The 25,844-nt window shown below is 57.8% G+C and overlaps 3 protein-coding genes across 4 annotated transcripts in view; 2 read left to right on the top strand and 1 right to left on the bottom strand.

Annotated features, from left to right (window-relative positions):
• Positions 1-890: 890 nt before the first annotated feature.
• Positions 891-19,223, top strand: CERS1 (ceramide synthase 1; the record flags this gene model as incomplete). The annotated part of the gene is made up of 6 exons (XM_080715246.1): positions 891-1,493; positions 2,667-2,826; positions 12,732-12,912; positions 13,429-13,590; positions 14,548-14,793; positions 19,181-19,223. Exons 1-6 carry the CDS (start codon positions 1,263-1,265, stop codon positions 19,221-19,223), a joined length of 1,023 nt encoding a protein of 340 aa, XP_080571372.1. The 5' UTR covers positions 891-1,262.
• A 354-nt stretch (positions 19,224-19,577) lies between these two features.
• GDF1 (growth differentiation factor 1) lies at positions 19,578-20,940 on the top strand (the record flags this gene model as incomplete). The annotated part of the gene is given in 3 exon segments (XM_080715442.1): positions 19,578-19,622; positions 19,624-19,912; positions 20,177-20,940. Coding segments are annotated over 3 exon segments (1,098 nt in total), but the record flags the coding sequence as incomplete, so codon positions are not given.
• Positions 20,941-22,975: 2,035 nt separating this feature from the next.
• The window catches only part of UPF1 (UPF1 RNA helicase and ATPase), a gene marked incomplete at both ends in the record, with an annotated part of 38,403 nt that continues 35,534 nt past the window's right edge, over positions 22,976-25,844 (bottom strand). For both annotated transcript variants that reach the window (XM_080715964.1, XM_080715965.1), the window contains 6 exons: positions 22,976-23,095; positions 23,217-23,434; positions 23,585-23,746; positions 24,411-24,492; positions 24,717-24,891; positions 25,612-25,754. In XM_080715964.1, coding sequence (XP_080572090.1) covers positions 22,976-23,095; positions 23,217-23,434; positions 23,585-23,746; positions 24,411-24,492; positions 24,717-24,891; positions 25,612-25,754 — 900 coding nt within the window. The remainder of the gene's footprint in view (positions 23,096-23,216; positions 23,435-23,584; positions 23,747-24,410; positions 24,493-24,716; positions 24,892-25,611; positions 25,755-25,844) is intronic.

The following is a 25,844-nucleotide window of genomic DNA, read 5'->3' as shown; positions in this document are numbered from 1 at the left end:
CTGAGACCGGAGGATCGCGGTTTGCGGACAGCCTCAGCTACTAAGTAAGGCCCTCTGCAACTCAGTGAGACCCGGTTTCAAAAAAAAAAAAAAAAAAAAAAAGGGCAGGGGGTGTAGCTCGGAAGCCTAACGACCCTGGGTTCCATCCCCAGACTCACAAAATAAATAAATAAATAGGCTAAAAAATAGGGCTGAGGATGTAGCTCGTAGGTACAATGCCCCTTGGTTCCATCCCTGGTACCGAGAAAAAAAGAAAAGTAGGGCTGGGGGTGCAACTGAAAGGTAGAATGCTTCTGGGTTCCATCCCCAGTGCCGATAATTAATAATAATAATAATAATAATAATAATAAGCAATAAAAAGTTAGGCTGGGGTTGTTGCTGGGAGGTAGAATGCCCCTGGGTTCAATCCTCAGTACTGAGAGACAAAATAAATAAATAAAACAAGGCACGCGTGGTGGCGCATGCTTGTAATCCTCCCAAGCAGGCAGTACTTAGCAGGCTGAGGCAGGAGGATCGCGCAGGTTCGAAGCCAGCCTCAGCTACTTAGTAGGCTCTCGACAACTTAGTGAGACCCTGTTTCTAATAAAATATAAAAATAGGTTTGGGAGCCGGGCGTGGTGGCGCACTCTTGTAATCCCCGCGCTCGGGAGGCGGAGACAGGAGGATCGCGCAGGTTCGAAGCCAGCCGCGCGCGTGCTGGCTTAGGAGACCCTGTTTCCAAATAAAAATATAAAATAGATCTGGGAATGTAGCCCGGAGATAAAAGGGCTTCCAGGAACCCCAGTACCACAAAAAGAAGAAAAAAAAAAAATAGGTCTGGGAGAATAGCCCAGATGTAGAAGGCCCCTGGGTTCCATCCCCAGTACTACTACTACTACTAAGAAGTTAGGCTGAGGTTGTTGTTAGGCTGGTGATGGGTTCCATCACCAGCACTACACACACATTAAAAAAAAAAAAAAAGAAAGAAAGAAAAAAAAAAACAAAATCAGGGCTGGAGATGTAGCTCAGAGCTAGAACGCCCCAGGATTCAATTCCCCCATAACAAAATAAATAAAAACAGGATTCAGCTCCCCATAACGAAATAGATAAAAACCCTGCCCCCCTGTTCCCGGGCGGGGCGGGGCGTGCCTCGGCCACGCCCCCCGCCCGCCGCCGGCCGCGCGCCCCCGGCTCAGCTCTGCGCGTGACGCGGGCGCGCGGCTCCTCCATCGCTCCTCCGTCGCTCCTCGGTCGCTCCTCCGGCGGCCCCGCGGCGAGCCGGCATGGCGGCGGCGGGGGGCCCCGAGCCCATGCCCAGCTACGCGCAGCTGGTGCAGCGGGGCTGGGGCAGCGCGCGGGCGGCCGCGCGGGGCTGCGCCGACTGCGGCTGGGGGCTGGCGCGCCGCCGCCTGGCCGAGCACGCGCACCTGGCGCCGCCCGAGCTGCTGCTGCTGGCGCTGGGCGCGCTGGGCTGGACGGCGCTGCGCGCGGGGCTCTCGGCGCGCCTCTTTCGGGTCAGTACCCGGGGCCGGGGCCTCCTCCTGGGGGGTGTCAGGCCCTTGGGCCCGCACCGCTGGGCTCCCAGGTGGAGAGCCCGAGCCGCTGTTTCCAGAGAGACCCCCCCCCCCTTCAGGCCAGGGAATGACCTCGGTGGTGACATTGGCGCTTGACCCCACCTCCTTCCCTGGGGAGGGGTCCCAGTGGCCGCAGCTGCTGGAAGGGAGGCCGGACCCCTGGCTGCGAGCCCTGACTGGAGATGGTGGAGACTGCGGGGGACCGAGCGCCCGGCGCCAACAAAGGGGCCTTTCTCTGCAGGCTGGGAAGAGGCCGGCCCTTGTGAGGCAGGCTGGGGTGTTGTCCACAGGAGGGGGAGACCCCAGCCCCCACGCGCTCTGGGAGGAGAGGCGGGCGTGCGAGCCAGTCGGACCCACCTGGGAAGCTGCCGCCGGCCGGGGAGGGTGGGGAGGGGGTGTAGTGTAGCCACTCCTGGACTCCCAGGGCGGCGGGCAGCGAGGTCGGCCTGTGCTGGGTCTGGGCACCTCCCGCTGCGGGCCCTGGGTCCCTGGGTGGGGCGTGCGCCTCACTCCGGCCCCCCCCCCCTTCTAATCAGCGGAGTGGGCTGGGCTGCCTGGTTCTCCAGAGCTCATCTTTTTGGCAGCCGCCTGGTTGCCATGGGTTACTGGAGCTGGTTCTGGCTGTCACCATGACAACTGCTCCGGTGCCTCTGGGCCCCTCAGCTCTGGGGAAGGGGCGGAGCTGCCCCAAGCCCTCCTTCCCAGACCCTTCCAGCTCCTCATCTTCCTTCCAGCATCCTCTCTGTCCGCCCAAGTCACCCCAACACACCCTCCCCACCCTGTGCCCTCTCCCTCTGGGGTCACCTCTGTATTTCCTGGCATGGGTCCCAGTGACCCAGGCCCCCTAGATTCCCCAGGCCGAACCTCTGGGTCTCCCTTCTGGACCTCCAGCCTCCCCTCCCCAGCACAGGGCTGAGGCCCGACAGCTGGGTGCTAAGTTTAGCCCTTGGCAGACACCAGCGTGGGCTCTGGTTTCTCTCCAAGCCGCTGCGGGCATGGGGGCCAGCCTTCCTTGGTGTGCCCCTGCCTGGGGAGTCCCTGGGCCTGTTTCCCCATCCAGAAGGAGTGGCCCCTGGTGCCCAGTGCCAACAGCCGCCACATTTTCACCCACAGCCCCTGGCCACGCGGTGCCACCTACAGCCTAAAGATGCAGCCAAGATGCCGGAGAGCGCCTGGAAGTTTCTGTTCTACTCTTGCTGCTGGTGCTACAGTGCCTACCTGCTCTTCTGTACTGACTACCCCTTCTTTCATGACCCACCCTCTGTCTTTTATGGTAGGAGCTCTGCAGGAGCGGGGGAGGGCTCTGGTTAAAACACAAAAGAGAGCCGGGCTTTATGGTGCATGCCTGTAATCCCAGCACTTGAGAGGCTGAGACAGGAGGATGGCAGGTTCCAGGAAAACTTCAGCAGGTAGTGAGACCCTCATCAACCTAGTGAGACCCTGTTTCAAAAATTAAAAAAAAAATTAAAAATAGGGCTGGGGATGTAGCTTGGAGGTAGAAGGCCCTTGGGTTCAGTCCCTAATACCCCTCCCTGGCACAGGAGCCGGGGAGCTGGGCACTAGAGGTGAGCCTTCCAGAGGTCCAGAGCGGTATGTGCAAAGGCCCTGGCCGGGCATGGGGCATTGCCTGCCTCAGTTCCTGGCAGGAGTTTGAGTTTCATTCTACACCAGAAGGAATTAACTGAGTCCTGGACAGGATGGGGTTTGTGGGTGGCAAAACGCTTCCACTAGGAGGGTCCCTGGTGCCCTGGCCCACCTTGGCAGGGAGACAGAGTTGAGAAGTGGATTGAGCCAGGTGAGTGGATTCAAGGTGGGCATCCTCCAGGCAGGCACTGGGTAGGCTGGCCAGGAAGGCTGCATGTCACCTGTCAGGCCAGGGAGGCAGGGAGAGCGGAGTTTATCGGTGTTAGCTAGAGAAGCCCAGGGTACACGTGGCTGGTGTTTTGTGCTGTGTTGTGTTACCTGAACAGCCCGAAGGGGCTCCTGGTAGCACTGAGTCAGAGCAGATGGCCACCCTTCTCAGGCCCCTGCCACCTTGCGAAGCCCAGAAGGGGGAGGGCTAGCCAGTTAGCCACCATCCCCTTTCTTAATCTCACCTAAGGTTTGGGGCTTGGAATCACATCTGCTTTTTTTTTTTTTTTTTTTTTTTTTTTTTTTGGTACTGGGGATGGAACCCAGGAGCATTCTACCTCTGAGCTATACCCCCCAGCCCGATTTTTTATTCTTTATTTTGAAACAGGGTCTCGCTCCGTTGCAAAGGGCTTCACTAAGCTGAGGCTGGTCATGAACCGTGCTCCTCGGTCTCGGCTCCCGAATGCTGGGGTCGCAAGCGTGCGCCGCCTCACCCGGCTTCGCGGCTGGTTTCTTGTTAGTTGTGCTGGCGAGTGGTTTGTTTCAGCGTGCGTGTGTTGAGTGACTGTGTACTAGGCGCTGTGCTAGACACAGCCAGTAGCTGGCCCGAGATACTAGCGCGAGAGGCCACAGGGAAAGAGAGGGGAGAGGTGCGGTGTGTTCAGGCGGCAGGTGGGGCCATTTTCAACAGGGACAGGGATGTCTGCACTAAAGGTGACTTTGAGGGTGGTCGAGAGAGGCCAGGGCCCGATGAGAAACAAGACAGCCAGGCCAAGGGGTGAGGAGTGGCACAATGCTTGTTGGGCCTCGGGCTGCGGTGAGGCTCTGAGGCCTCCCCAGGTGCGCGGGCAGAGGCGAGGCCCGACAGACCCGCCTGTGTGGCGGGCACTGCCATCTGCCGCAGAGGCAGAGGGGGGGACTGAGGCTGGAGCTTGAGGGAGCTCCTGCCAGGACACCCAGAGCCCAGAGTAAGGGAGGAAAAAGGCTAGGTTGCCTGGGGAAATGTTCAGAATGTGGAGCTGGCAGGGTGGGCCACGCCTGGTAATTTGAGGGGATGAGACTGGAGGATTACAGGCTCAAGGCCAACCTCAGCAATTGAGCGAGATCCTATTTCAATATAAAAGATAAGGGGCGTGGTGGCCCACCTTGTAATCCCAGCATTTGGGAGGCTGAGACAGGAGGATCACGGTTTGGGGACAGCCTCAGCTACTTAGTGAGGTCCTCCACAACTTAGTGAGACCCTGTAGCTCCGAGGTCGATGCCCCTGGGTTCCATCCCCAGACCCACCAAAAAAAAAAAAAAAAAAAAAAGAAAGAAAAAAAATATATATATTGGGCTGGGGATGTAGCTTGGAGGTAGAATGCCCCTGGGTTCTATCCCCAATACCACAATAAATAAATAAATAAATAAATAAATAAATAAATAAACTAAATAAACTAAATAAACTAAATAAATAAATAAAATAAAAATAAAAAGGAAGCTGGGCGTGGTGACACATGCTTGTGATCCCAGCATTCAGGAGGTTGAGATCGGAGGATCATGGTTCTTGGACAGCCTCAACTACTTAGTGAGGCCCTCTACAACTTAGTGAGACCCTGTTTCAAAATAAAGAATAAAAATAGGGCTAAGGGTTCTGTGGTTCTGTCCCCAGTACCATAAAAATAAAATAAAATAAAATAAAATGAAATGAAATAAAAAGGAAGCTGAGTGCTTGTAATCCCAGTATTTGGGAGTCTGAGACAGGAGAATCACAGGTTTGAAATCAGCCTTTGCAACTTAGTGAGGCTCTTAACTTAGTGAACCCCTATTTCCAAATAAATAAATCCTGTGTTCCATTCGCAGTACCACAAAAAAAAAAAAAAAAAAAAAAAAAAAGAATTTAAGTGATGCACGTCTATTATCCCAGTACCTGGGCAATGGAGACAAGAGAATCACAGGTTCGAAGCCAGCCTTGGCAACTTAGTGAGACCTTTTTCAAAATAAATATATAAATAAATAAAAGTAAAATAAGGCTGAGGAGCCGGGCGTGGTGGTGCACGCTTGTCATCCCAGCATTCAGGAGGCTGAGACAGGAGGATCGCGGTTCGCGGCCAGCCTCGGCTACTTAGACCCTTTGCAACTCAGCGAGACCCGGTTTCAAAATAAAGAATAAAAAGTAGGACTGGGGGTGTTGCTCGGAGGTTGGATGCCCCTGGGCTCCATCTCCAGTACCGCCAAAAAAAAAAAAAAAGGCTGGGGGCTCAGAAGTAGAACCCCTGGGTTTAGCCCCTAGTACCAAAAAACAGAATGAGGAGCTGGTGGGGTTTGTGGCCAGCTGGAGGCAGGTGTGAGGGGAGAGGAGCCTCGCCAAGGTTGGGGGCAAGTGAGACAGCCTGAGAAGTGGGTTTGAGGAGACCGAGGGCTAGGCTGGGCTCCCCAGGAAACACACCGCGTCTGGGGGTCACGGAGGGGCCACAGTGCATCCAGGTCAGCAGCTGGACACCAGGCCTGGAGGGGAGGCGCAAAGGAGGGGCAGCTGCGCGGCGCCCACACCACCCAGCACTTGGGAGGCTGAGGGGGAGGGTCCCAGCTCCGAGGCCAGCAACTCAGCAGGACTCAGCAATTTAGTGAGACCCTGTTTCAAAATAAAAAAGACTCGAATGCCCAGGGTTCAATCCCCAGTACCCGAAGAAGCCCTCCATCAGTTGGGAAGGTGCAGTACAGGGGACTTTTTTTTTTTTTTTGGTGGTACTGGGGGTGGAACCCAGAGGCTTTCTACCTCCGGGCTATACTCCCAGACCTATTTTATACTTTATTTGGAAACAGGGTCTCACTAGGTTGCTGAGAGCCTCACTAAGTGGCTGAGGATGGCTTCAAACTTGTGCGATGCTCCTGTCTCAGCCTCTCAAGCGCAGGGAATTATAAGCGTGCACCACCACGCCCGGCTGCAGGGGACTATTGAAAAGTTGGGGCAAAGGTGGGAGCGGGAGAGTGGGGAGCCCCGCCCACCCTGTGGTTGAGGCCCAACCCCCAAGGTCAAGTTTCTGGCCAGTTTTTGTTTTTTGTGGTACTGGAGGTGGAACTTAAGGGCTTTTCTACCTCCGGGCTATACTCCCAGACCTATTTTATACTTTATTTGGAAACAGGGTCTCATTACGTTGCTGAGAACCTCACTAAATAGCTGAGACTTGCCGGGCGTGGTGGCGCACACGCTTGTAATCCCCGCAATCCCTGCGCTTGGGAGGCAGAGACAGGAGGATCGTGCAGGTTTGAAGCCAGCCGCGCTGGCTTAAGAAACCCTGTTTCCAAAAATAAAAAAGGTACAAAATAGGTCTGGGAGTGTAGCCCGGAGGTAAAAGGGCTTTCAGGAACCTCAGTACCACCAAAATAAATAAATAAATAAATAAATAAATAAATAAATAAATAACTGAGGCTGGCTTCAAACCTGCGGGATCCTCCTGTCTCCGCCTCCCAAGCGCTGGGATTACAAGCCTGTGCCACCACGCCCAGCTAGTCTCACCAGTTTGGTTAAAATCGGGAGGCTCTGGGGCCAGGGAGAGGCCTCCAGGCTGGGGACGTGCCTGGCCAGGAAGGCAGAGGGGGAGCCAGGCAGGGCTTGGGGGTCTGAGCCTCTGCAGAGTGGGCTGTGGACAGAGGGCCTGGGAGGTGGCCATTCTGGACAGTAATTAAAGGCCCCACCTCTGGGCCGGGTCTGAGCCCAGGCTGCAGGAGCAGGTCCACTCTGCAGTAACCGGGCCTGCGGGGTGCCGTCCGCAGAGGGCCGGGTCCCGCGCTCTCCCTCCCTCCTCGCTGCACCTCCTAACAGGGCTAGACCTCAGAAGCCACGCGGGTGCCCGGGTAGGGCACCTGCAGAGGGGCTTGGGCAGGTCGGCAGCTGCCAAGGGCCCAGGGCCACGTATTTGATGAGGGACAGTGACACCCGCCTCTGTGGGCGTGGCCTCGCCTCGGGGTCCAAGTTGAGGGCGGTAGCCGGACAGACCCAGCTGGCAGGGATTAGTGGGCGGAGGAGGACCTGAGGGGGAGAGTTGTCTCCGGGCTTCTAGAATTCTTTTTGTGATAATAGGCAATGATCCCAGGGGTGTTCAATTGAACTCCGCTCCTTATACTTTATTTATTTATTTATTGCAGTCCTGGGGATAGAACGGGGGGGGGGCATTCTACCTCCGTACTATACTTCCAGCCCTATTTTTATTTATTCTTTTTATTTTGAAACAGGGTCTCACTGAGTTGCAGAGGGCCTCACTAAGTAGCTGAGGCTGGCCATGAACTGCGATCCTCCTGTCTCCGCCTCCCAAACGCTGGGATGACAAGCGCGCGCCACCGCGCCCCGCTAGTACTTTTTATTTTGAGACAAGATCTCCCTAAATTCACCTTGCAATCCCCCCTCAGCTTCCCTAGGTGCTAGGGTGATGGTCGTGTGCCACAGCACTCTGCCTTGAGTTGATTTTTTAATTTTTTATTTTTTGGTACTGGGGATTGAACACAGGGGTATTTTTACCTCAGAGCTACACTCCCAGCTTTTATTTTTTATTTTATTTTTTGTGGTACTAGCAGTGGATTTCAGGGGCCTTCTACCTCTGGAATATACCATTTATTTATTTATTTATTTTTGTTGTGCTGGGGATGGAACCCAGGGGCCTTCTACCTCCGGGCTCTTCTCCCAGACCTATTTTCTATTTTATTTGGAAACAGGGTCTCACTTAAGTGCTGAAAGCCTCACTAAGTAGCTGGGGCTGGCTTCGAACCTGTGCAGTTCTCCTGTCTCAGCCTCCCAAGTACTGGGATTACAAGTGTGCGCCACCATGCCCGGCTCCTCCCTTACTTTATTTTTATTTGGAAACCGGGTCTAAGTTGCCGAGAGCCTAAGTTGCTGAGACCGACTTTGAACCTGCGGTCCTCTTGTCTCAGCCTCCCAAGTGCTGGGATTAAAGACATGCGCCACCACGCCTGGCTTGTCCAGCCATCTTGAACCCTCTCTGTTCTGGAAGCTTCTATACCATGGTCCTCTCCCCCCACACCCACCCCGTCCATGGCCTTCTGCCTTCAAGCCTTTGGCTTGACACCCTGTTTTCAGGGCTCATCCATATTGCACTGTGGCTGGTTCCTCTGTGACATTCTGGGTACCGATGTGTTGGTGTCAGTCCACCCCTAGGGCCAGGCCCTGGCTGTGGCAGATGGCACTGCTGGGCACTGCGTGGGTTCCTGCTCTCGATTCTCTCTGCACACACTTACCAGCGGCATTGCTGGGTCGTGTGGTCTGTTTGCGTGTCCTCGGCCATCGAGGCTCCTGTGGACAGTGGTCGGCCAAGAGGCCGGGGCGGTGCCTGGACCAAGGGGAAGGGCAGAGGGCAGGGTGAGGAGATCCGAGAGGGCTGGCCGGGGCTGTCCTGGGGCATGTGAGCTGCTGGATTCCCAGAGGGCACCAGGGCAGGAGCAGGAGCCGCAGGGGGAGCCTGAGAACTGTTTCAGGGCAGAAACAAGAGTGGTCAGAACACCAGGGAGTGCTGGGGAGAGCGCCCCCGCCCGGGCTGGGGAGCAGTCGGCATGGGACAAGGGCGGGAAGCTGGGGACCTTGCTGCAGGGAGACCGGGAGGTCAGTGAGGGGCCTGCAAGAGAAACCCAGGCAGAGGCCGAATCCTGCAGGCTAGATGTTGCAGGCCGAGTGCCTCTGAATGCAGCGAGGTTTTTAACAAGGATGTAACTGAGCAGGTGGCCCAGGACTGTAATTTCATCTGGGAAGGTCACAAGTTCCAGGCCAGCTGGGGAAATTGGCCAGACTGTGTCAAAATGAAAAAAAAAAAGAAGCCGGGCGTGGTGGCGCACGCTTGTAATCCCAGCATTCGGGAGGCTGAGACTGGAGGATCACGGTTCGTGGACAGCCTCAGCTACTTAGGCCCTCTGCAACTTAGTGAGACCCTGTTTCAAAATAAAGAATAAAAAAAAAAAAAAATAGGGCGGGAGGTGTAGCTTGGAGGTCGAATGCCCCTGGGTTCCATCCCCAGACAGGCAAAAAATAAAATAAAATAAATAAAATAAAATAAATAAAAATAAAAATAAGGTCAGGCATGGTGGCACATGCCTGCAGTACTTGGGAGGCTGAGGCAGGAGGATCGCAGGCTCAGGGGCAGCCTCAGCCTTGTCTCATGACTTTTAGCAACCTAGTGAGACCCTGTTTCAAAAAACAAAAAGAAGCCAGTCATGGTGGTGGTGCACATTTGTAATCCCAGTACTTGGGAAGCTGAGACAGGAAGATTGCAGGTTCACGGCCAGGCTCAGCTACTTAGTGAGGCCCTCCGCACTCAGTGAAAACCTGTTTAGAAATAGAAAATAGGGGCTGGGCGTGGTGGCACACACTTGTTATCCCAGCGTTTGGGAGGCTGAGACAGGAGGAATGCGGTTTGCAGGCAGCCTCAGCTACTTAGTGAGGCCCTTTGCAACTCAGTGAGACCCTGTTTAAAAAATAAAGAATAAGCCGGGCTCACACTTGTAATCCCAGCACTTGGGAGGCTGAGACAGGAGGATCGCACAGGTTTGAAGCCAGCCTCAGCTACTCAGCAAGTTAGTGAGACCCTGTTTCAAATAAAGTATAAAATAGGTAGGGAGCATAGCCTGGAGGTAGAAAAACGCCTGGATCCCACCCCCAGTACCACAAAAATAAATAAATAAATACAATAAAAAATAAGAAATAGGGCTGGGGGTGTTGCTCAGAGGTAGAATGCCCCTGGTTCCATCCCCAGTACCACACACACACACACACACACACACACACACACACACACACACACAAAGATGCACACAGACACAAACACTATATACTACTACTACTACTACTAATAATAATAATAATAGTAATAATAATAATAATGTAATAGTATTGCCTCATTATTTGCAACAAATGTGCTACATGAATGCAAGGTGTTACTAAGTGGAATCTATACTTTGGGGGAGGATGTAACCTTGTACCATCTGCTCACAATTTCTAGAAGTTTTTTTTTTTTTCATTTTTCTTTTTCTTTTTGGTACTGGGGATTGAACTCAGAGACATTCTACCTCCAAGCCCTCAAGCCCGATTTTTAATTTCTTATTTGGAAACAAGTCTCAATAGGTTGCGGAGCGCCTTGCTAAGTAGCTGAGGCTGGCTTTGAACCTGGCATCCTGCTGTCTTCAGCCTCTCAAGTACTGGGATTGCAAGTATCTGCTACCATGCCCGGCTTCTAGAAATCTAAAACTGTAAAAGGTAATGACTTAGCCAGGTGTGGTGGTCTAATCCCAGTACTTGGGAACCTGAGACAGCAGGATTGCAGATTCAAGACCAGCCTCAGGCCGGGCGTGGTGGCGCACGCTTGTAATCCCAGCATTCGGGAGGCTGAGACTGGAGGATCGCGGTTCGCGGACAGCCTCAGTTACTTAGTGAGGCCCTTTGCAACTCAGTGAGACCCGGTTTCAAAATAAAGAATAAAAAATAGGGCTGGGGGTGTAGCTCAGAGGTAGAATGCCCCTGGGTTCCACTCCCAGACCTGAAAAAAAAAAAAAAAAAAAAAAGAGCAGCCCCAGCAATTTAGTGAGACTGGTTTTGTTTTTGTTTTTTGCAATACTGGGAATGGAACCCAGGGGCATTCTACCTCCGGACTACACCCCCAGCACTATTTTTTATTTTATTTTGAAACAGGGTCTCACTGAGTTGCAGAGGGCCTCACCAAGTAGCTGAGGCTGGTCGCGAACCTGCGGTCCCCATCTCAGCGTCCAAAGTACTGTGATTACAGGTGTGTGCCACCACGCTTGGCTTAGTGAGACCCTGTTTCAAAATAATAATGGTGGTAATAGTAATGGCTGGGGTTGTAGCTCAAAAATGCCCCTGGATTCAATCCTCAGTATCACGGGGTTGGAGGTGGGGAGTAACTATTACTTTATTTACATCTCAGGTGCTACATTAGTGCAAGGTGTTACTAAAGAGAATATGTGTCCACTAGGGTGGGCATATAAGAACTTTATACCATCGCTCACAATTTCCAGAAATCTAAAACTGTAGCTTGGGCATGGTGGCGCACGCTTGCAATTTTAATACTTGAGAGGCTGAGACAGGAGGATCGCAGGTTCAAAGCCAGCCTTGGGAATTTAGCGAGGCTCTCAGAAAGCAACCTAGAGAGACCCTGTTTCCAAATAATAAATAAAAACTCATAGCTGGGTGTGGTGGTGCACGCTTGTAATGCCAGCGTTTGCGTTTGGGAGGCTCAAATAGGATTGTGGTTCACAGTCAGCCTCAGCTACTACTTAGTGAGGCCTTCCACAACTAGTGAGACGCTGTTTCAAAATAAAGAATAAAAAATAGGACAGGGGTGTAGCTCAGAGGTCAAATGCCCCTGGGTTCCATCCCCAGACCCGCAAAAAAAATATATGTATGGCTGGGGGTATAGCTCACAGGTAGACCGCCTCTGGATTTAATCCCCAGTACCAAAACCAAAAACACTTATTAAAAAAGAGTCGTGTCTAGTAGTGCATGCCTGGTAATCCCAGTACTTTGGAGACTAGGATAAGAATATTGCAGGTTTGAAGCCAGCCTTGGCAATTTAGCAAGGCTCTCGCCAATTTTGTGAGACCCTGTTTCCAAATAAAAAAATAAAATAGGGCTGAGGGTATAGATCAAAGGTAGAATGGTTCTGGGTTCATCCCCAGTACCACAAAAAATAAAATTAAAAAAAGACCGGTGGAGCCGGGCGTGGTGGCGGGCGCTTGTAATCCCCGCAATTGGGAGGCGGAGACAAGAGGATCGCGCAGGTTGGAAGCCAGACTAGCTGGCTTAAGAGACCCTGTTTCCAAATTAAAAAAAAAAAAAAGTATAAAATAGGTCTGGGAGTGTAGCCTGGAGGTGGAAGGGTTTCCAGGAACCCCAGTACCACACACACACACACACACACACACACACACACACACACACACACACACACACAAGACGGGTGGAGAATCAGGAACAAAAAGATGTAGGTGAACCGGGCGTGGCGCACACTTGTCATCCCAGCATTCGAGAGGCTGAGACAGGAGGATCGCGGTTCGTGGACAGCCTCAGCTACTTAGTGAGGCCCTCTGCAACTCAGTGAGACCCGGTTTCAAAATAAAGAATAAAAAATAGGGCAGGGGGTGTCGCTTGGAGGTAGAATGCCCCTGGGTTCAATACCCAGTACTGCAGAAACAAAAAACAAACAAACGTAGGTGGCCAGCCTGCGGGCCGGCTGGTGTTCAGGGGGCGGCTTGGTGGGAAGGCGTTGTGGGGCCACAGGGCCGGGCGCCTGACCTTCCGAGGGTGCCTGACCCCGTTCGGGCTGTTCCCAGACTGGACACCAGGCATGGCCGTGCCACGGGACATCGCGTTCATCTACCTGCTGCAGGGGAGTTTTTACGGCCACTCCATCTACGCCACTCTGTACATGGACGCCTGGCGCAAGGACTCGGTGGTCATGCTCGTCCACCACGTGGTCACCTCGGTCCTCATCGTGTCCTCCTACGCCTTCCGGTGAGTCCGCAGGTGGCTGCAGAGGCCGCGGGGTGCGGGGAGCCGGGGCGGGTGGTGAGGGGGCTGGGGGAGGACGCCCAGGGGAGACTGGGATCCCTCCCGGGCGCTGGGGCGAGCCCCCCACACGGCCGGCATCCCTGGGCCTGCCCACACTGCGCCCTCGGCCCAGCCACACGACCCGCAACATTCTAGCCCCGCTGCCCCAGGCGGTGGCCACGCCGTCACCCCCGCCACCCCGGGGTGCGGAGCAGTCGTGCACGGGCGCAGCCGGCCTGGGCAGTTCAGCAAGACCTGTCTCTAAAAGGAAAATTAAAAAGAAAGCTGGGCGTGGTGGCACCTGCCCACCATCTAGTTCTTGGGAGGCTTGGGTAGGAGGACTGCAGGTGGAGGCCGGCCTCAGCAACCCAAGGAGCCGCTCAGCAACCTAGGCAGACTTTGCTTAAAATAAACAAACTGTGCAAAGGGCCGGCGGGGAACTGCTGCCCCGGCGGCCGCGAGCCCCCTCTGGTCACGCAGGTACCACAACGTGGGCGTCCTCGTGCTCTTCCTGCACGACGTCAGCGACGTGCTGCTGGAGTTCACCAAGCTCAACATCTACTTCAAGGCCAGGGGCGGCCCGTGGCGCCGGCTGCACGCGGCGCTGGCCGACCTGGGCTGCCTGGGCTTCTGCTTCAGCTGGTGCGTGGCGGGGCGGACGCGAGGGGCGGGGCCGGAGGGGCGGGGCCGGAGGGGCGGGGCCTGCGGTGTGGGCGGGAAGGGCGGGCCTGGGGGTTGGTGGACCCCTTAGGGAAGGCGGGGCCCTGCCAGGGACTACTGGGTGGGCGCGACCACGCGAGGGGATGGGCTGAGTTGGGCGTGGCCTGGAGTGTGGGACGGGCGGGGCTAGGGAGGGAGGGAGGGTGCTCACCGAGGTGGGCGTGGCCCAACGGAGGGGCGGGGTCTAGAATCTGGGGGCGGGGCGGGGCTAGGCAGGAGAGGTGAAGCCGAAGTGGGCGTGGCCTGTCTTTGAGGGTGGGGCCTAGCATGGGGCGGGGCTAGGTAGGGGACAGAACCCCGCCGTAGTGGGGGGGTCTGTCTTTGAGGGTGGGGCCTAGCATAGGGCGGGGCTAGGTAGGAGACAACCCCACTGAAGTGGGGGGGCCTGTCTGAGGGTGGGGCCTAGCATGGGGCGGGGCTAGGTAGGAGACAACCCCACTGAAGTGGGGGGGCCTGTCTGAGGGTGGGGCCTAGCATGGGGCGGGGCTAGGTAGGAGACAACCCCACTGAAGTGGGCGTGGCCTGTCTTTGAGGGTGGGGCGTAGCATGGGGCGGGGCTAGGTAGGAGACAACCCCACTGAAGTGGGGGGGCTGTCTTTGAGGGTGGGGCCTAGCATGGGGCGGGGCTAGGTAGGGGACAGAACCCCGCCGTAGTGGGGGGGGCTGTCTTTGAGGGTGGGGCCTAGCATGGGGCGGGGCTAGGTAGGGGACAGAACCCCGCCTGAGTGGGCGGGGCCGGGCGGGAGGGCGGGGCCTCTTGTGTGCGCGGTGGGCGGGGCCTGGTGTGACCACAGCGGGCCGGGGCGGGGCCCCGTGGACAGCGCGGGCCGGCCAGTCCCTCCGCGGCCTCCGACCCGCCGCCCGCTCCGCCGGCTCCAGGTTCTGGTTCCGCCTGTACTGGTTCCCGCTCAAGGTCCTGTACGCCACGTGCCACTCCAGCCTGGTGTCGGTGCCCGACATCCCCTTCTACTTCTTCTTCAACGCGCTGCTGCTGCTGCTCACCGCCATGAACGTGTACTGGTTCCTGTACATCGTGGCCTTCGCCGCCAAGGTGCTGACCGGCCAGCTGCGGGAGCTGAAGGACGTGCGGGAGTACGAGCCGGCGGACGCGGCCGGCAAAGCCGAGTGAGTGCCCCCCCCTCGAGCCCGGCCTGCCCGGCTCCGTCCACCGCGCGGGCTCCGGCCGCAGGCTGGAGAGCAGAGGGCCGGCTGCAGCAGCCCAGCCCAGCCCAGCCCGGCGGAGAGGCCGGTGCGTGAGGAGCAGGGCCTGGGGAATGCTTGAGCCAGAGCAGCAGGACAGGAGGCCGGAGGGTCCTGGGAGGTGCTGACCAGAGTGTCCCTCCAGCCAGGGCAGAGGAGTTCTGGTTTCAGGCAGCGGTAAACTCAGGCTCAGGTGAGAGGAAGGAGCGCTGAGCAGAGCCAGGAGGTGCAGGTTTAGAACCCTCCTGAGGACAAGGCAGGGTGGCCACACCTTTGATCCCAGTATTGGGGAGGCTGAGACAGGATACTCACAGGTTGGAGGACAGCCCCAACAACGTAGCGAGGCCCTCAGAAAGTTAGCCCCATTTCAGAATTAAAAAAAAAAATAAGCTGGGTTCGGTGGCGCACGCTTGTAATCTCAGTACTTGGGAGGCTGAGACAGGAGGACCGCTGGTTCGTGGCCAGCCTCAGCTACTTAGAGAGGCCTCCGCAACTCAGTGAGACCTTGCTTCAAAATGAAGAATAAGCCCTCTGGCTCTCCGAGCAGCACCATGGCGGTCGGCAAGAACAAATGCCTTACGAAAGGCGGCAAGAAGATAGCCAAGAAGAAAGCGGTTGGTCCATTTTCTAAGAAAGACGGGTGTGCGTGAAAGCACTGGCCGTAGTCACGAGGACTCGAACTAAAATTGCATCTGCTGGCCTCGAGGGTCGTGCGTTTGAAGTGAGCCTTGCTGAGCTGCGGAATGACGACGTCGTATTCAGGAAATTCAAGCTGCTCACTGAGGACGTTCAGGGTAAAACTGCCTGCCTGACTGGCATGGCATGGATCTTACACGGGGCAAGATGTGTTCCAGGGTCAAAAAATGGCAGATGTTAAGCCGGGCGCGGTGGCGGGCGCTTGTAATCCCAGCACGCGGGAGGCCGAGACCGGAGGATCGCGGTTCGCGGACAGCCTCGGCTACTTAGTGAGGCCCTCCGCAACTCAGTGAGACCCTGTTTCAGATTAAAAAGTACAAAATAGGGCTGGGGGTGTAGCTTGAATGCCCCTGGATTCCACCCCCAGTACCGCAAAAAAAAAAAAAAAAAACCTTGATGGAAGCTCGTGTCCATGTCAAGACTACCAGTGGCTATTTGTTGCGTCTCTTCTGTGTTGGTTTTACTAAAAAACGCCACAATCAAATACAGAAGACCTCTTCCGCTTGGCACCAACATGTCGGCCCATTCCAGAGGCAGATGATGGAAATCTGGCCCTGCGAGGTGCAAAATGACGTCAAAGGAGGTAGTCGATACGTTGATTCCAGATGGCACTGGGATGGACAGAGGAAAAGCTCGCCAATCTATTCATCCTCTTCATGATGTCTTTGGTAGAAAAGTTAAAAATGCCGAAGAAGCCCACGTTTGAATGCCCCCGGTGAAGGCAGCAGTTCTGGAAAAGCTACTGGGGACGAGACAGACGCTAATGTCGAGTGAGCTGATGGGCGTGAGCCGCCAGGCCAAGAATCTGTTCACAAGTCCAGACTTTTAATAGTGACAAATAAGCCGGGCGCGGTGGCGCACGCCTGTAATCCCCGCGCTTGGGAGGCTGAGACAGGAGGATCGCACGGGTTCGAAGCCAGCCTCAGCCACTTAGTGAGGCTCTCAGCAACTTAGTGAGACCCTGTTTCCAAATAAAATAAAAAAAAAAAGGTCTGGGAGCATAGCCCTGAGGTAGAAAGCCTCTGGGTTCTACCCCCAGTACCATTAAAAAAAAAAAAAAATAGTGACAAATAAAAAAGTCCTATTTGAAAAGAAATAAATAAAGAATAAGCCGGGCGTGGTGGCGCACGCTTGTAATCCCAGCATTCGGGAGGCTGAGACAGAAGGATCGTGGTTCAGAAACAACCTCAGCTGCTCAGTGAGGCCCTCCGCAACTAGTGAGACCCTGTTTCAAAATAAGGAATAAAAATAGGGCTGTGGGTGTAGCTCAGAGGTAAAATATCCCTGGGTTCAATTCCCAGTACTGAAAAAAAAATTATTCTAAAAAATATTTTTTTGTGTGTGTGTGGTACTGGGAATTGAACTCAAAGGCAATTCTGCTTTTGAGCTACACCCCCTGCCTGATATTATTTCTTATCTGGAAACAAGGTCTCACTAGTTTGATGAGTCTCATTACTTGCTAAGGCTTTCCTCAAACTTGTGATTCATCTCAGCCTCCAAGTCCAAGAATTATGGTGTGCACCACCAACCTGGCTTAACTTTTTGTTGTGTGTGCGGCACTGGGGATGGAACCCAAGGGCATTCTACTTCCAAGCTACACCCCCAGGCCTATTTAATTTAATTAATTAATTTATTGATTGATGGTACTGGGGTTCCTGGAAGCCCTTCTACCTCCGGGCTACACTCCCAGACCTATTTTATATTTTTATTTGGAAACAGGGTCTCTTAAGCCAGCGCGGCTGGCCTCGAACCTGCGCGATCCTCCTGTCTCCGCCTCCCAAGTGCGGGGATGACGAGCGTGCGCCACCACGCCCGGCGTTATTCTTTATTTTGAAACCAGGTCTCAATAAGTTGTGGAGGGCCTCACAAGTTGCTGGGGCTGGCTGGGAACCCACAATCCTCTTGTCTCTGCCTTCCAAGCACTGGGATTACAAGCATGAGCCACCATGCCTGGCTTTTTTTTTTTTTTAAAGATATTTTTATTTATTTATTTTATTTTTTTGGTGGTACTGGGGTGGAACACAGTACCTCCTGGGTATACTCCCAGACCTATATTTTATACTTTATTTGGAAACAGGGTCTCACTAAGTTGCTGAGAGCCTCACTAAGTAGCTGAGGCTGGCTTTGAACCTGTGCCATCCTCCTGTGTCATACTCCCAAGCGCTGGGATTACAAGGGTGCGCCACCACACCCGGTGGGAGATTCTTTTTCTAAACAAGAAATAAAAAAGATCTGGGTTTGTAGCTCAGAGGCAGAATACCCCTGGGCTCAATCCCCAGTACCACACACAGAAATATTTTTAAAAAGGGTGTGGCCTTGGTTCAACCTCCAGTAATCCCCCCCCACACACACACACAAAGGCATGAGAGGTCATCAAAAATCGCATTGGGTATCATGTTACTTTCATAGGCTTGCTGGAACAAAGTGCCACAAAATGGGTAGCTTAAAACAACAGAATCCTCTCTTGGAGAACAGAAGTCCAAAATCCTGGTGCTGTGGGTCTGAGCTCCCTCTGGAGGCTGCTGGAGAAAATCCTGTAGCCTTGTCCAACCTCTTAACTTTTTTTTTTTTTTTTTTTTTTTTGAGGGGGGAGGCACCAGGGATTGAACCCAGGAGCATTGTATTTTTGGTATTGGGGGGGGTGAAACCCAGGGGCATCCTACCTCTGAGCTACACCCCCTGCCCTATTTATTATTCTTTATTTTGAAACAGGGTCTCACCGAGTTACAAAGGGCCTCATTAAGTAGCTGAAGCTGTCCAAAAACTGCGATCCTCCTGTCTCGGCCTCCCACATGCTGGGATTACAAGTGTGCGCCACCACGCCTGGCTCCTATTTTATTTATCTATTTTTGCAGTACCAGGGGGTTTAACCAGCACATTCTACTTCCGAGTTACATCCTCAGTCCTATTTTTTTGTTCTTCACTTTGAAACAGGGTCTCATTAAGTTGTGGAGGGCCTCACTAAGTAGCCGAGGCTGTCAATGAGCCTGGGATCCTCCTGTCTCACTCAGCCTTCCAAGTACTGGGATTACAAGGTGCGCCACCACGCCCAGTTTAACGCGTGGTGTGTGTGTGTGTGTGTGTGTGTGTGTGTGTGTGTGTGTGTGTGTGTGTGTTACTGGGTATTGAACCCAGAGGTGTTTTACCTCCAAACTGCTTTTTAAATTTTGAAACAGGGTCTTGCTAAGTTGCTGAGGGCCTGGCTTTGATGCTGGGGCTGGCCTTGAACCCCGCTGGGTTTCCAGGTGTGCGCCATGGTGCCAGCTCTGTACCCTTTCTCTGCATTCATGGTCAGTGGGCCTGTTCCGCCACTCAGCGAGGGGACTAGAACCAGGAGCTGGGTCTAGCGGGCTGGCGCGGCTTCTGCTCTCCAGCGGCCGCGGGGGAGGGGTGCGGAGGCAAGGACGGGGTGCCAAGGTGAGGGGGCCACGTGAGGACGGGGCAGACGGTGGGGTCTTTGAGTGGAGAATGGAGCGGCAGCAAGTGAGGTCCAGGCCAGGAGGGGCAAAGGGGCGTGGAGAGCTCGACGGACTGGTCGTGGGGAGATGTGGAGAGTGGGGGGGACGGGGGGCACGTGGGGCTCCAGCCTAACTAGCGCTTGGGTTCTGGCCCCCAGGAAGCCGCTGAGGAACGGCCTGGTGAAGGACAAGCGCTTCTGAACCCCTTGATTCCGGCCCCGCCCCTGGGAGCCCGGCCCCGCCCCTGGGAGCCAGGCCCCGCCCCTGGGAGCCCGGCCCCGCCCCAGAGGCTCGGTCCCACCCCTCTGGCCACGCCCCTAAGCGCCTGGCGGGGGTCACGCCCGCGGAGGCCCAAGCCCGGCCAGGCCACACCTCCCGAGCCCCGACCCCCCAGGGTCTCGGAGACTCCCGGACCCCAGGGCCTTCGGGTCCCGCCCCCGGGACCTGGCCCGCCTGGACACGCCCCGCAGGACCCGGGCCCTTCCAGGCGGCCCGGCCCCGCCCCCGGCCCTTAGGGCCCGGGTCACCGAGGACCTGCCCACTCCGGCGGTGCCCTGGGAGCGAGATGCTACCCGCGCGCGGCCGCTGCGACCACCTCCTCCTCCTGCTCCTCCTGGTCTTGCTGCTGCCCCCGCCGCCCGCCGCCCGCGCCCCCGCGCCCCCAGGCCCCGCGGCAGCCCTGCTCCAAGCCCTCGGGCTGCGCGACGTGCCCCGGGGCGCCCCCGCGGCCCGGCCCGTGCCGCCGCTCATGTGGCGCTTGTTCCGCCGCCGCGACCCCCGCGAGGCCAGGACTGGCCCTCGACGGACGCCTGCAGGGGCCACTCTCCGGCCGTGCCACGTGGAGGAGCTGGGGGTCGCTGGAAACATCGTGCGCCACATCCCGGACCGCGGTGAGTGGGGCCTGCGCCCGGGCCGGGGCGACCTCCCCGGGCCGGGCTCCAGTGGCCAGGGAGGCCCGCGCCCCGAGCCCCCTGGCCCCCAAGGCCGGCCCGCAGCCCGAGCCCTGCCCCCACCGCGCCCCGCACCCAATGACGCCGCCTGCGGTGCCCGCCGCCCGCCCCGCGGGGCTCCTTCCGCGCCCCCCCGCCCCCCCCGCCGCCCGCGCCCCGCAGCTCCCGGCCGGGCGCCGCGCGAACCGCTCTCTCCGCCTCCAGGTGCGCCCGCCCGGCCCCCGGAGCCCGCCGCGGCCGCGGGGCCGTGCCCGGGCTGGACCGTGGACTTCGACCTGTCGGCCGTGGAGCCCGCCGAGCGCCCGAGCCTCGCGCGCCTGGAGCTGCGCCTGGCGGCGGCGGCGGCCCCGGCGGGCGGCTGGGAGCTGCGCGTGGCGCCCGCGGGGCCCGGGCCCGAGCTGCTGCGCCGGCCGGTGCCCGCGCCGGGCCGGGCGGTGCGCGCCGAGCTGCCCCGCGCCGCCTGGGCGCCCAACGCCACGGCGCCCCGCCGCCTGCGCCTGGCGCTGGCGCTGCTGCCCCGCGCGCCCGGGCCCTGCGCGCGGCTGGCCGAGGCCGCGCTGCTGCTGGTGACCCTGGACCCGCGCCCCTGCCGGCCCCGGCGCCACGCCGAGCCCCCGCCCCGGCCCCCGCCCGCGCCCGCGCCCGCCTGCCGCGCGCGGCGGCTCTACGTGAGCTTCCGCGAGGTGGGCTGGCACCGCTGGGTCATCGCGCCGCGCGGCTTCCTGGCCAACTACTGCCAGGGCCCGTGCGCGCTGCCCGCCACGCTGCCCGGGCCCGGCGGGCCGCCCGCGCTCAACCACGCGGTGCTGCGGGCGCTCATGCACGCGGCCGCCCCGGGCGCCGCCGGCCTGCCCTGCTGCGTGCCCGCGCGCCTGTCGCCCATCTCCGTGCTCTTCTTCGACAACAGCGACAACGTGGTCCTGCGGCACTACGAGGACATGGTGGTGGACGAGTGCGGCTGCCGCTGAGGGGCGCGGACCTAACAATAAACACGGCGGCCTGCACGCGGGCGGCGGCCTGGTGCCGCAGGGAGGGCACGCGCTGCCCAGCGCCCGCCCGCCCTCGGCCTCCCTCTCCATCCTCCACCGGCAAGGCCCAGTGCATCGGGGCCACCCGCGGCCCTGCAGTGTTACCAGCCCCATGTTTTGAACGCAAGAAACTGTTTTATTAACATTTTATTGGTGACAAAAGAGCTTAAAACAAATTGACCAAAAATCAAGTTACATGGCCTTGGTGTGGACGCTCTTGGATTCATGAAACTAAGTGACAACTGCCGGGAAGGGTGGGACAAAGCAAAGGGCACGAAGCAGAGGCCAAGCTTCCAACCAAAGGGCAGGGCAGGATGTGGCCGCCCAGGTGTGGGCCGCAGAGCCCGCCTACCTACGCCTCCACGCGCCTACGAAAGGGAACAAAACCTACGCGATGGGGATAAGTAGTCCTTGCCGAGGAAGGGGCGCATCCCCATCCGTCTGCCAGCTGGAGTCTGGATGCTCTGGGACAGGCCAGTGACCTGGGCTGCAGGGAGGGGCGGTTGGGTGGGTCCCTGGGCCTGGGTCACCAGGGAGACACGCCTGACCCCTGCTGTGGGAGCCAGGGGGGGGCAGGTCCCCCAGCTGGTAAGAGTTGTGAACCCATGGCCGGGCCCCTGTGCCAACTGAGGTGATGGTCGCCCCGCCTGCAGCAGGACCCGTCTACTTCTGGGCAGCTCATTTCCTTCTGTAAAAGCAGAGGCCACAGGGCTGGTGGCTGCACTGGCAGGCAGGGGCTGAGGCAGGGTGGGTTCTGTGTGTGGCCAGCCAACATGGGGCCAGATGCCTCCCAGGGCTGGTAGCCCCGTGGCTGCCACCTCCAACTGTGTCCTCGGGAAGGACCGTGGGGACAGTGCCTTCTGGCCCCCGCTGGTCCTGGCTGAGGCCCCATGGGACGCGCTTCCTTGAGGGCAGCAGCGGTGCCGAGTTCAGTGGTGCCAGGCCTCCAGGCCGGCGGGCTGCAGTGCGCCGACCTGCCACCGCAGTGGCTCAGAAGCTACAACTCAAAACAAAATCCTCCTTGAGACGCGGCACAGGTGTGGATTCGGCTCCAGTTGGGCAGGCTTCGTTTCTGGAAGCTTCTTGCATCTCCCAGGTCCACCACTAAGATCTTAGAGACAAACTTTGGAAAGTATTTTTCAGTACTCCTTTAAAAGAATCTTTTAAAAACAAACAGAAAAACCCAAAACCATATTTTCTTTAAATGAAATCCCTCTGAGAACACAGACAGGCTGCGTGACCTGGGCTTCTGGGAGCCGGAGTGAGAGCCCGCACTCCCCAGGCCCTGCCTGGCGCGGACACCGCCCGCTAGGAGCCCGCCGGGCACAGAAACGCCAAGTTTTTTTCCTGCTAAAATGTAGTCCCCTTTCAATAAAAGAGAAAAAGAAAGAAAAAGATCAGAGGAAAGGGCTACTCTGAGGTGAGGGTCTTCTTCCCTCCGCCTGGCCGCAGGCCCAGGAGTGGACGCAGCGAGCTGGGCCGGGCCTGGCCGGTGGCTCCGCGGCCCACCTCCCGCTCGCTCTCCCTGTCTCCTTGCCGCCGCCGCGTGCCAGCAGGGGCGCTCGCTCGGCCGCTCCTCCTCTCCCGCGATGCTCCTCCCTCTCCTGTTGCTCACACACTGGTGCTTCAGTTTTAGCAGTGGAAAACAGGTATCCATTTATTTTTATTTTTTATTACCCAGAATAAGATGCTGATGGACTAAGCCACGTAGCTTAGCTCTTCCGCTGCCACCTGTGGGCGAGAGACAGGGTGGGCGGCCATTGGTGGGGGAGCCCGGGACATCACGGAGCCAGGGACATCCCAGAAATAAGGAAGCCTGGCCACCGCTGGCAAAGCTGGGGCCTGCGCCCACCCCGCCCCACGCAGGCCCAGTGTGGGGGCCCGCCTCCAGGTGTTTGCTGCCCCCCCGCCCCGCGGCAGTGTGGGCGCTCTGGCCCTGGCCGGGTGGGAGGCCAGGGTCTGAGGGGCTTGCCTTCTAGTACTGGGACAGCCCTGTCACCCCGCCGTGCTGGTATGCCCGCTCTCCCTGGTACGTGGAGTCTTGTGACAGCGCCACGTCAATCTGTGATTTAAATTCGTCACCAAGGTAACTGTCCTGAAAGACAAGGTTGGGAAGTGAGGCAGAGGGGAAACGAGGAGCCCAGGGCAGGAGGGCCTCGGCGGCGCGACCCACAGGCGGGCACTGCGGACGTGCACACCGCCATGGTGCAGCTCACCTGGGACAGCTCGGGCTGCGAGAGGCCAGGCTGGCTCATCTGGGAGGGCTGGCTCATGGAGATGTAGCCCTGTGTCAGTGCGCCCTGCGAAAAGGGCTGGGAGGCCGCGTCCTGGCTGGCCTGGCTGTGTGGGAGGGTGGTCTGGCTGGGCCCAGGGAGCCCGAAGCGGTTCTTCTGGCGCCCTCCACGACCGGTCTTGCTTTTGGGGGCACCCCGACCTGAAAATCAACAGTTCAGGTGATCTGCAAGGGCCAGGGCTCTGCAGACAAGCACCGCAGCCCAGGACATGGCTTGTCCTCCAGGGAGCCCCACAAAGGCCTCAGGAAGGAGCCAAGATGACAGGATGACACACACCACCTGGCGCTCACCTGCGGCCGGCCCATTCGCCTGTCCAAAGTAGCCGGGTGGCGGCATGGGTGGCATGACCAAGTTGAAGGGGATGGGGATGTTCATGGCAGCCACATGGCTTGGGCCAGCGCTGATCATGCCGATCTGGTCATGGGTCTGGAAGTACATGTTCGAGGGCCGACCTGCAAGAGAACAGCAGGTGTCACCGGAGCCCATGCCTGGTCCTGCCTGCAGCAGCTCTAAAAACCAAAAGGTCTGCTGTGGGGCTGGGGCAGGTGCTGGCCCAGCACATGGGGGGGCTGGGTTCCCCCAGCAAAGTTCCAAAAAACTCTTTTAACAGCAGATTTTGCATTCCTGCACCATACATGTCCTGCCAAAAAAGCTGAACATCACTTGTGCACTAGCCACTGCGGGGAAACTGAGGCCTGACAGCTCTGGCTAAAGGCAAAGAAGCCCAGGCGCTCCTGGCCAGGAGCCAGGGGCCATGGGGTGGTGCCTTGCCCTACAGGGCAGAGGGGGCAGTGTGCGGGAAGAGCGGCTGGGCAGCAGAGGGAGGAGTCCTGTGGCTCCCCACGGCAAAGCACGGTGAGGTGAACCAAGGCAGGGGAAGACTGGTCAGTGCTGCCAACCCAAAGGCCGCCGAGGCAAAAAAGCAGAGCTGCTGTGTTTGAAGAACACCTCGCTCTCACAAAGCAGGGAAGAACTACCCGCGCTCTGACGGGGCGCTGAGGAGCGCCTCACTGAGGCAGCGTCCTGGACCAAGGCCCCCAGACCACCCACGGAGCAAGACTGAGGGCGGCTCCCGCTGGGCTGTGGGAGCGTCAACACCTGGTCCATGGGACTCACCCTGGCTGCTGCGGTCATACACGGAACCTGGGATGATGGCCTCCCGGGCGTCGTACATGGCTGTGGTCATGAAGCGGGCCCCCTGCAAAGTTGTAGGAAGGTGAGGAATGTGTCATGTCAACAGAGGGAAGAGCTGTGGACAGGTGCCCGGAGGTGGCAGCGTGGGAGTGCTCGGGGCTCGCTGGCTCCCGCTCCGTGTGCCTGCCTGCAGCGGCTGGGTGTGTCTGCAGGAGGCCACCCAGGACTCAGCAGCGCGGACTCCCAGCAGGACCGCCAGAGGCGGAGGCGGCTGTGCGGGTGGCTCACCGGGTTGATGGTGTTGACCAGCTTGCGGGGCTTGCTGAACTGCATGAGGCTCTCCCGCAGGTTGTTGAGTGGCCCCTCCACCAGCACCTTCTGCTCCTTGTAGTAGTTGAGCAGGTGGTTCCACAGCGGCTGCTTTGACAGGGCCTTCGGGTTGCCTACAATGATGACTCCGTACCTGCGTGAGGGCGCAGCATGGCACAGTGAGCCCACGGGGCTCCTGGACATCCCAGCCGAGGACTCACGGGGCATGGGTGTGAGCCCGCTGCCCTCGTCACCCAATGTGCTGCCCTCTGTGGGCAGGGACGCAGGGGATGGGACCAGTCCCTGGCCCAGACCACGCACAGGCTGCCGCCCCGCACTTGCATGTGTTCTGTGATGGACACACACTGGCCAGCAGAAGAGCTTGCAGACAGGTGTAGAGCTGTGCGAGGGAGCCCGAGGGTACCCTGTGTGCCAAGGGCCCTGCGTGATAGGGCCACAAACAAGGCAGCACCCCAAAGAGGTGACGAAGCCAACTGCGACCCACGCCGTGAGCTGGGCTCCCGGTTACTGAGCCACAGGCTGGCCCTCCACGTCTGGCGCAGGAGTGGGCAGCCTGGGGTCCTGTGGGGACGAACACGCTGGCTACCTTGTTCTCAGGGTCTCCCGCCATCAACTCAGAAGCGCTACCCTATGTAACTACAGAGCAGACAGGACCAAAACGTCAGATGTAGACTTACGGGTGTGGCGGGGACACTCGCCCTTGGCCACTGGGTTGTAGCTCAGCCGGTAAGGGCCCTAGATGACCACTAGGATCCAGAAACAGATGACTCCCCCAAGTGGACATGGCGCCCTGGCTTGCGCACCGACTGGACGGTGAAGGCCAAGGACGAGAGAGAACGCTGGTGGCACATACCTGGCTCTGGTCAGAGCCACATTAAGGCGCCTGGGATCATTTAAAAACCCGATTCCTTGGTGCTCGTTCGCCCGCACACAGGAGAGGATGATAAAGTCCTTCTCCCGCCCCTGGAAGGCGTCCACACTGGCGATCTCCACCTCCTGAAAGAGAGAGATCCTGTCAGCCGACAGGCTACTGCACGGAGAGGCAGAGGCTGCTTTCCTTCAGGACCCCCGACTACATGGGGCCAG

This window comes from Muscardinus avellanarius (genome assembly GCF_963383645.1).
Source record: "Muscardinus avellanarius genome assembly, chromosome: 18".
NCBI classification, from domain to species: Eukaryota; Metazoa; Chordata; class Mammalia; order Rodentia; family Gliridae; genus Muscardinus; species Muscardinus avellanarius.
Note: the sequence above shows the minus strand (reverse complement) of the source record. Positions and strands in the feature narration are given on the sequence as shown.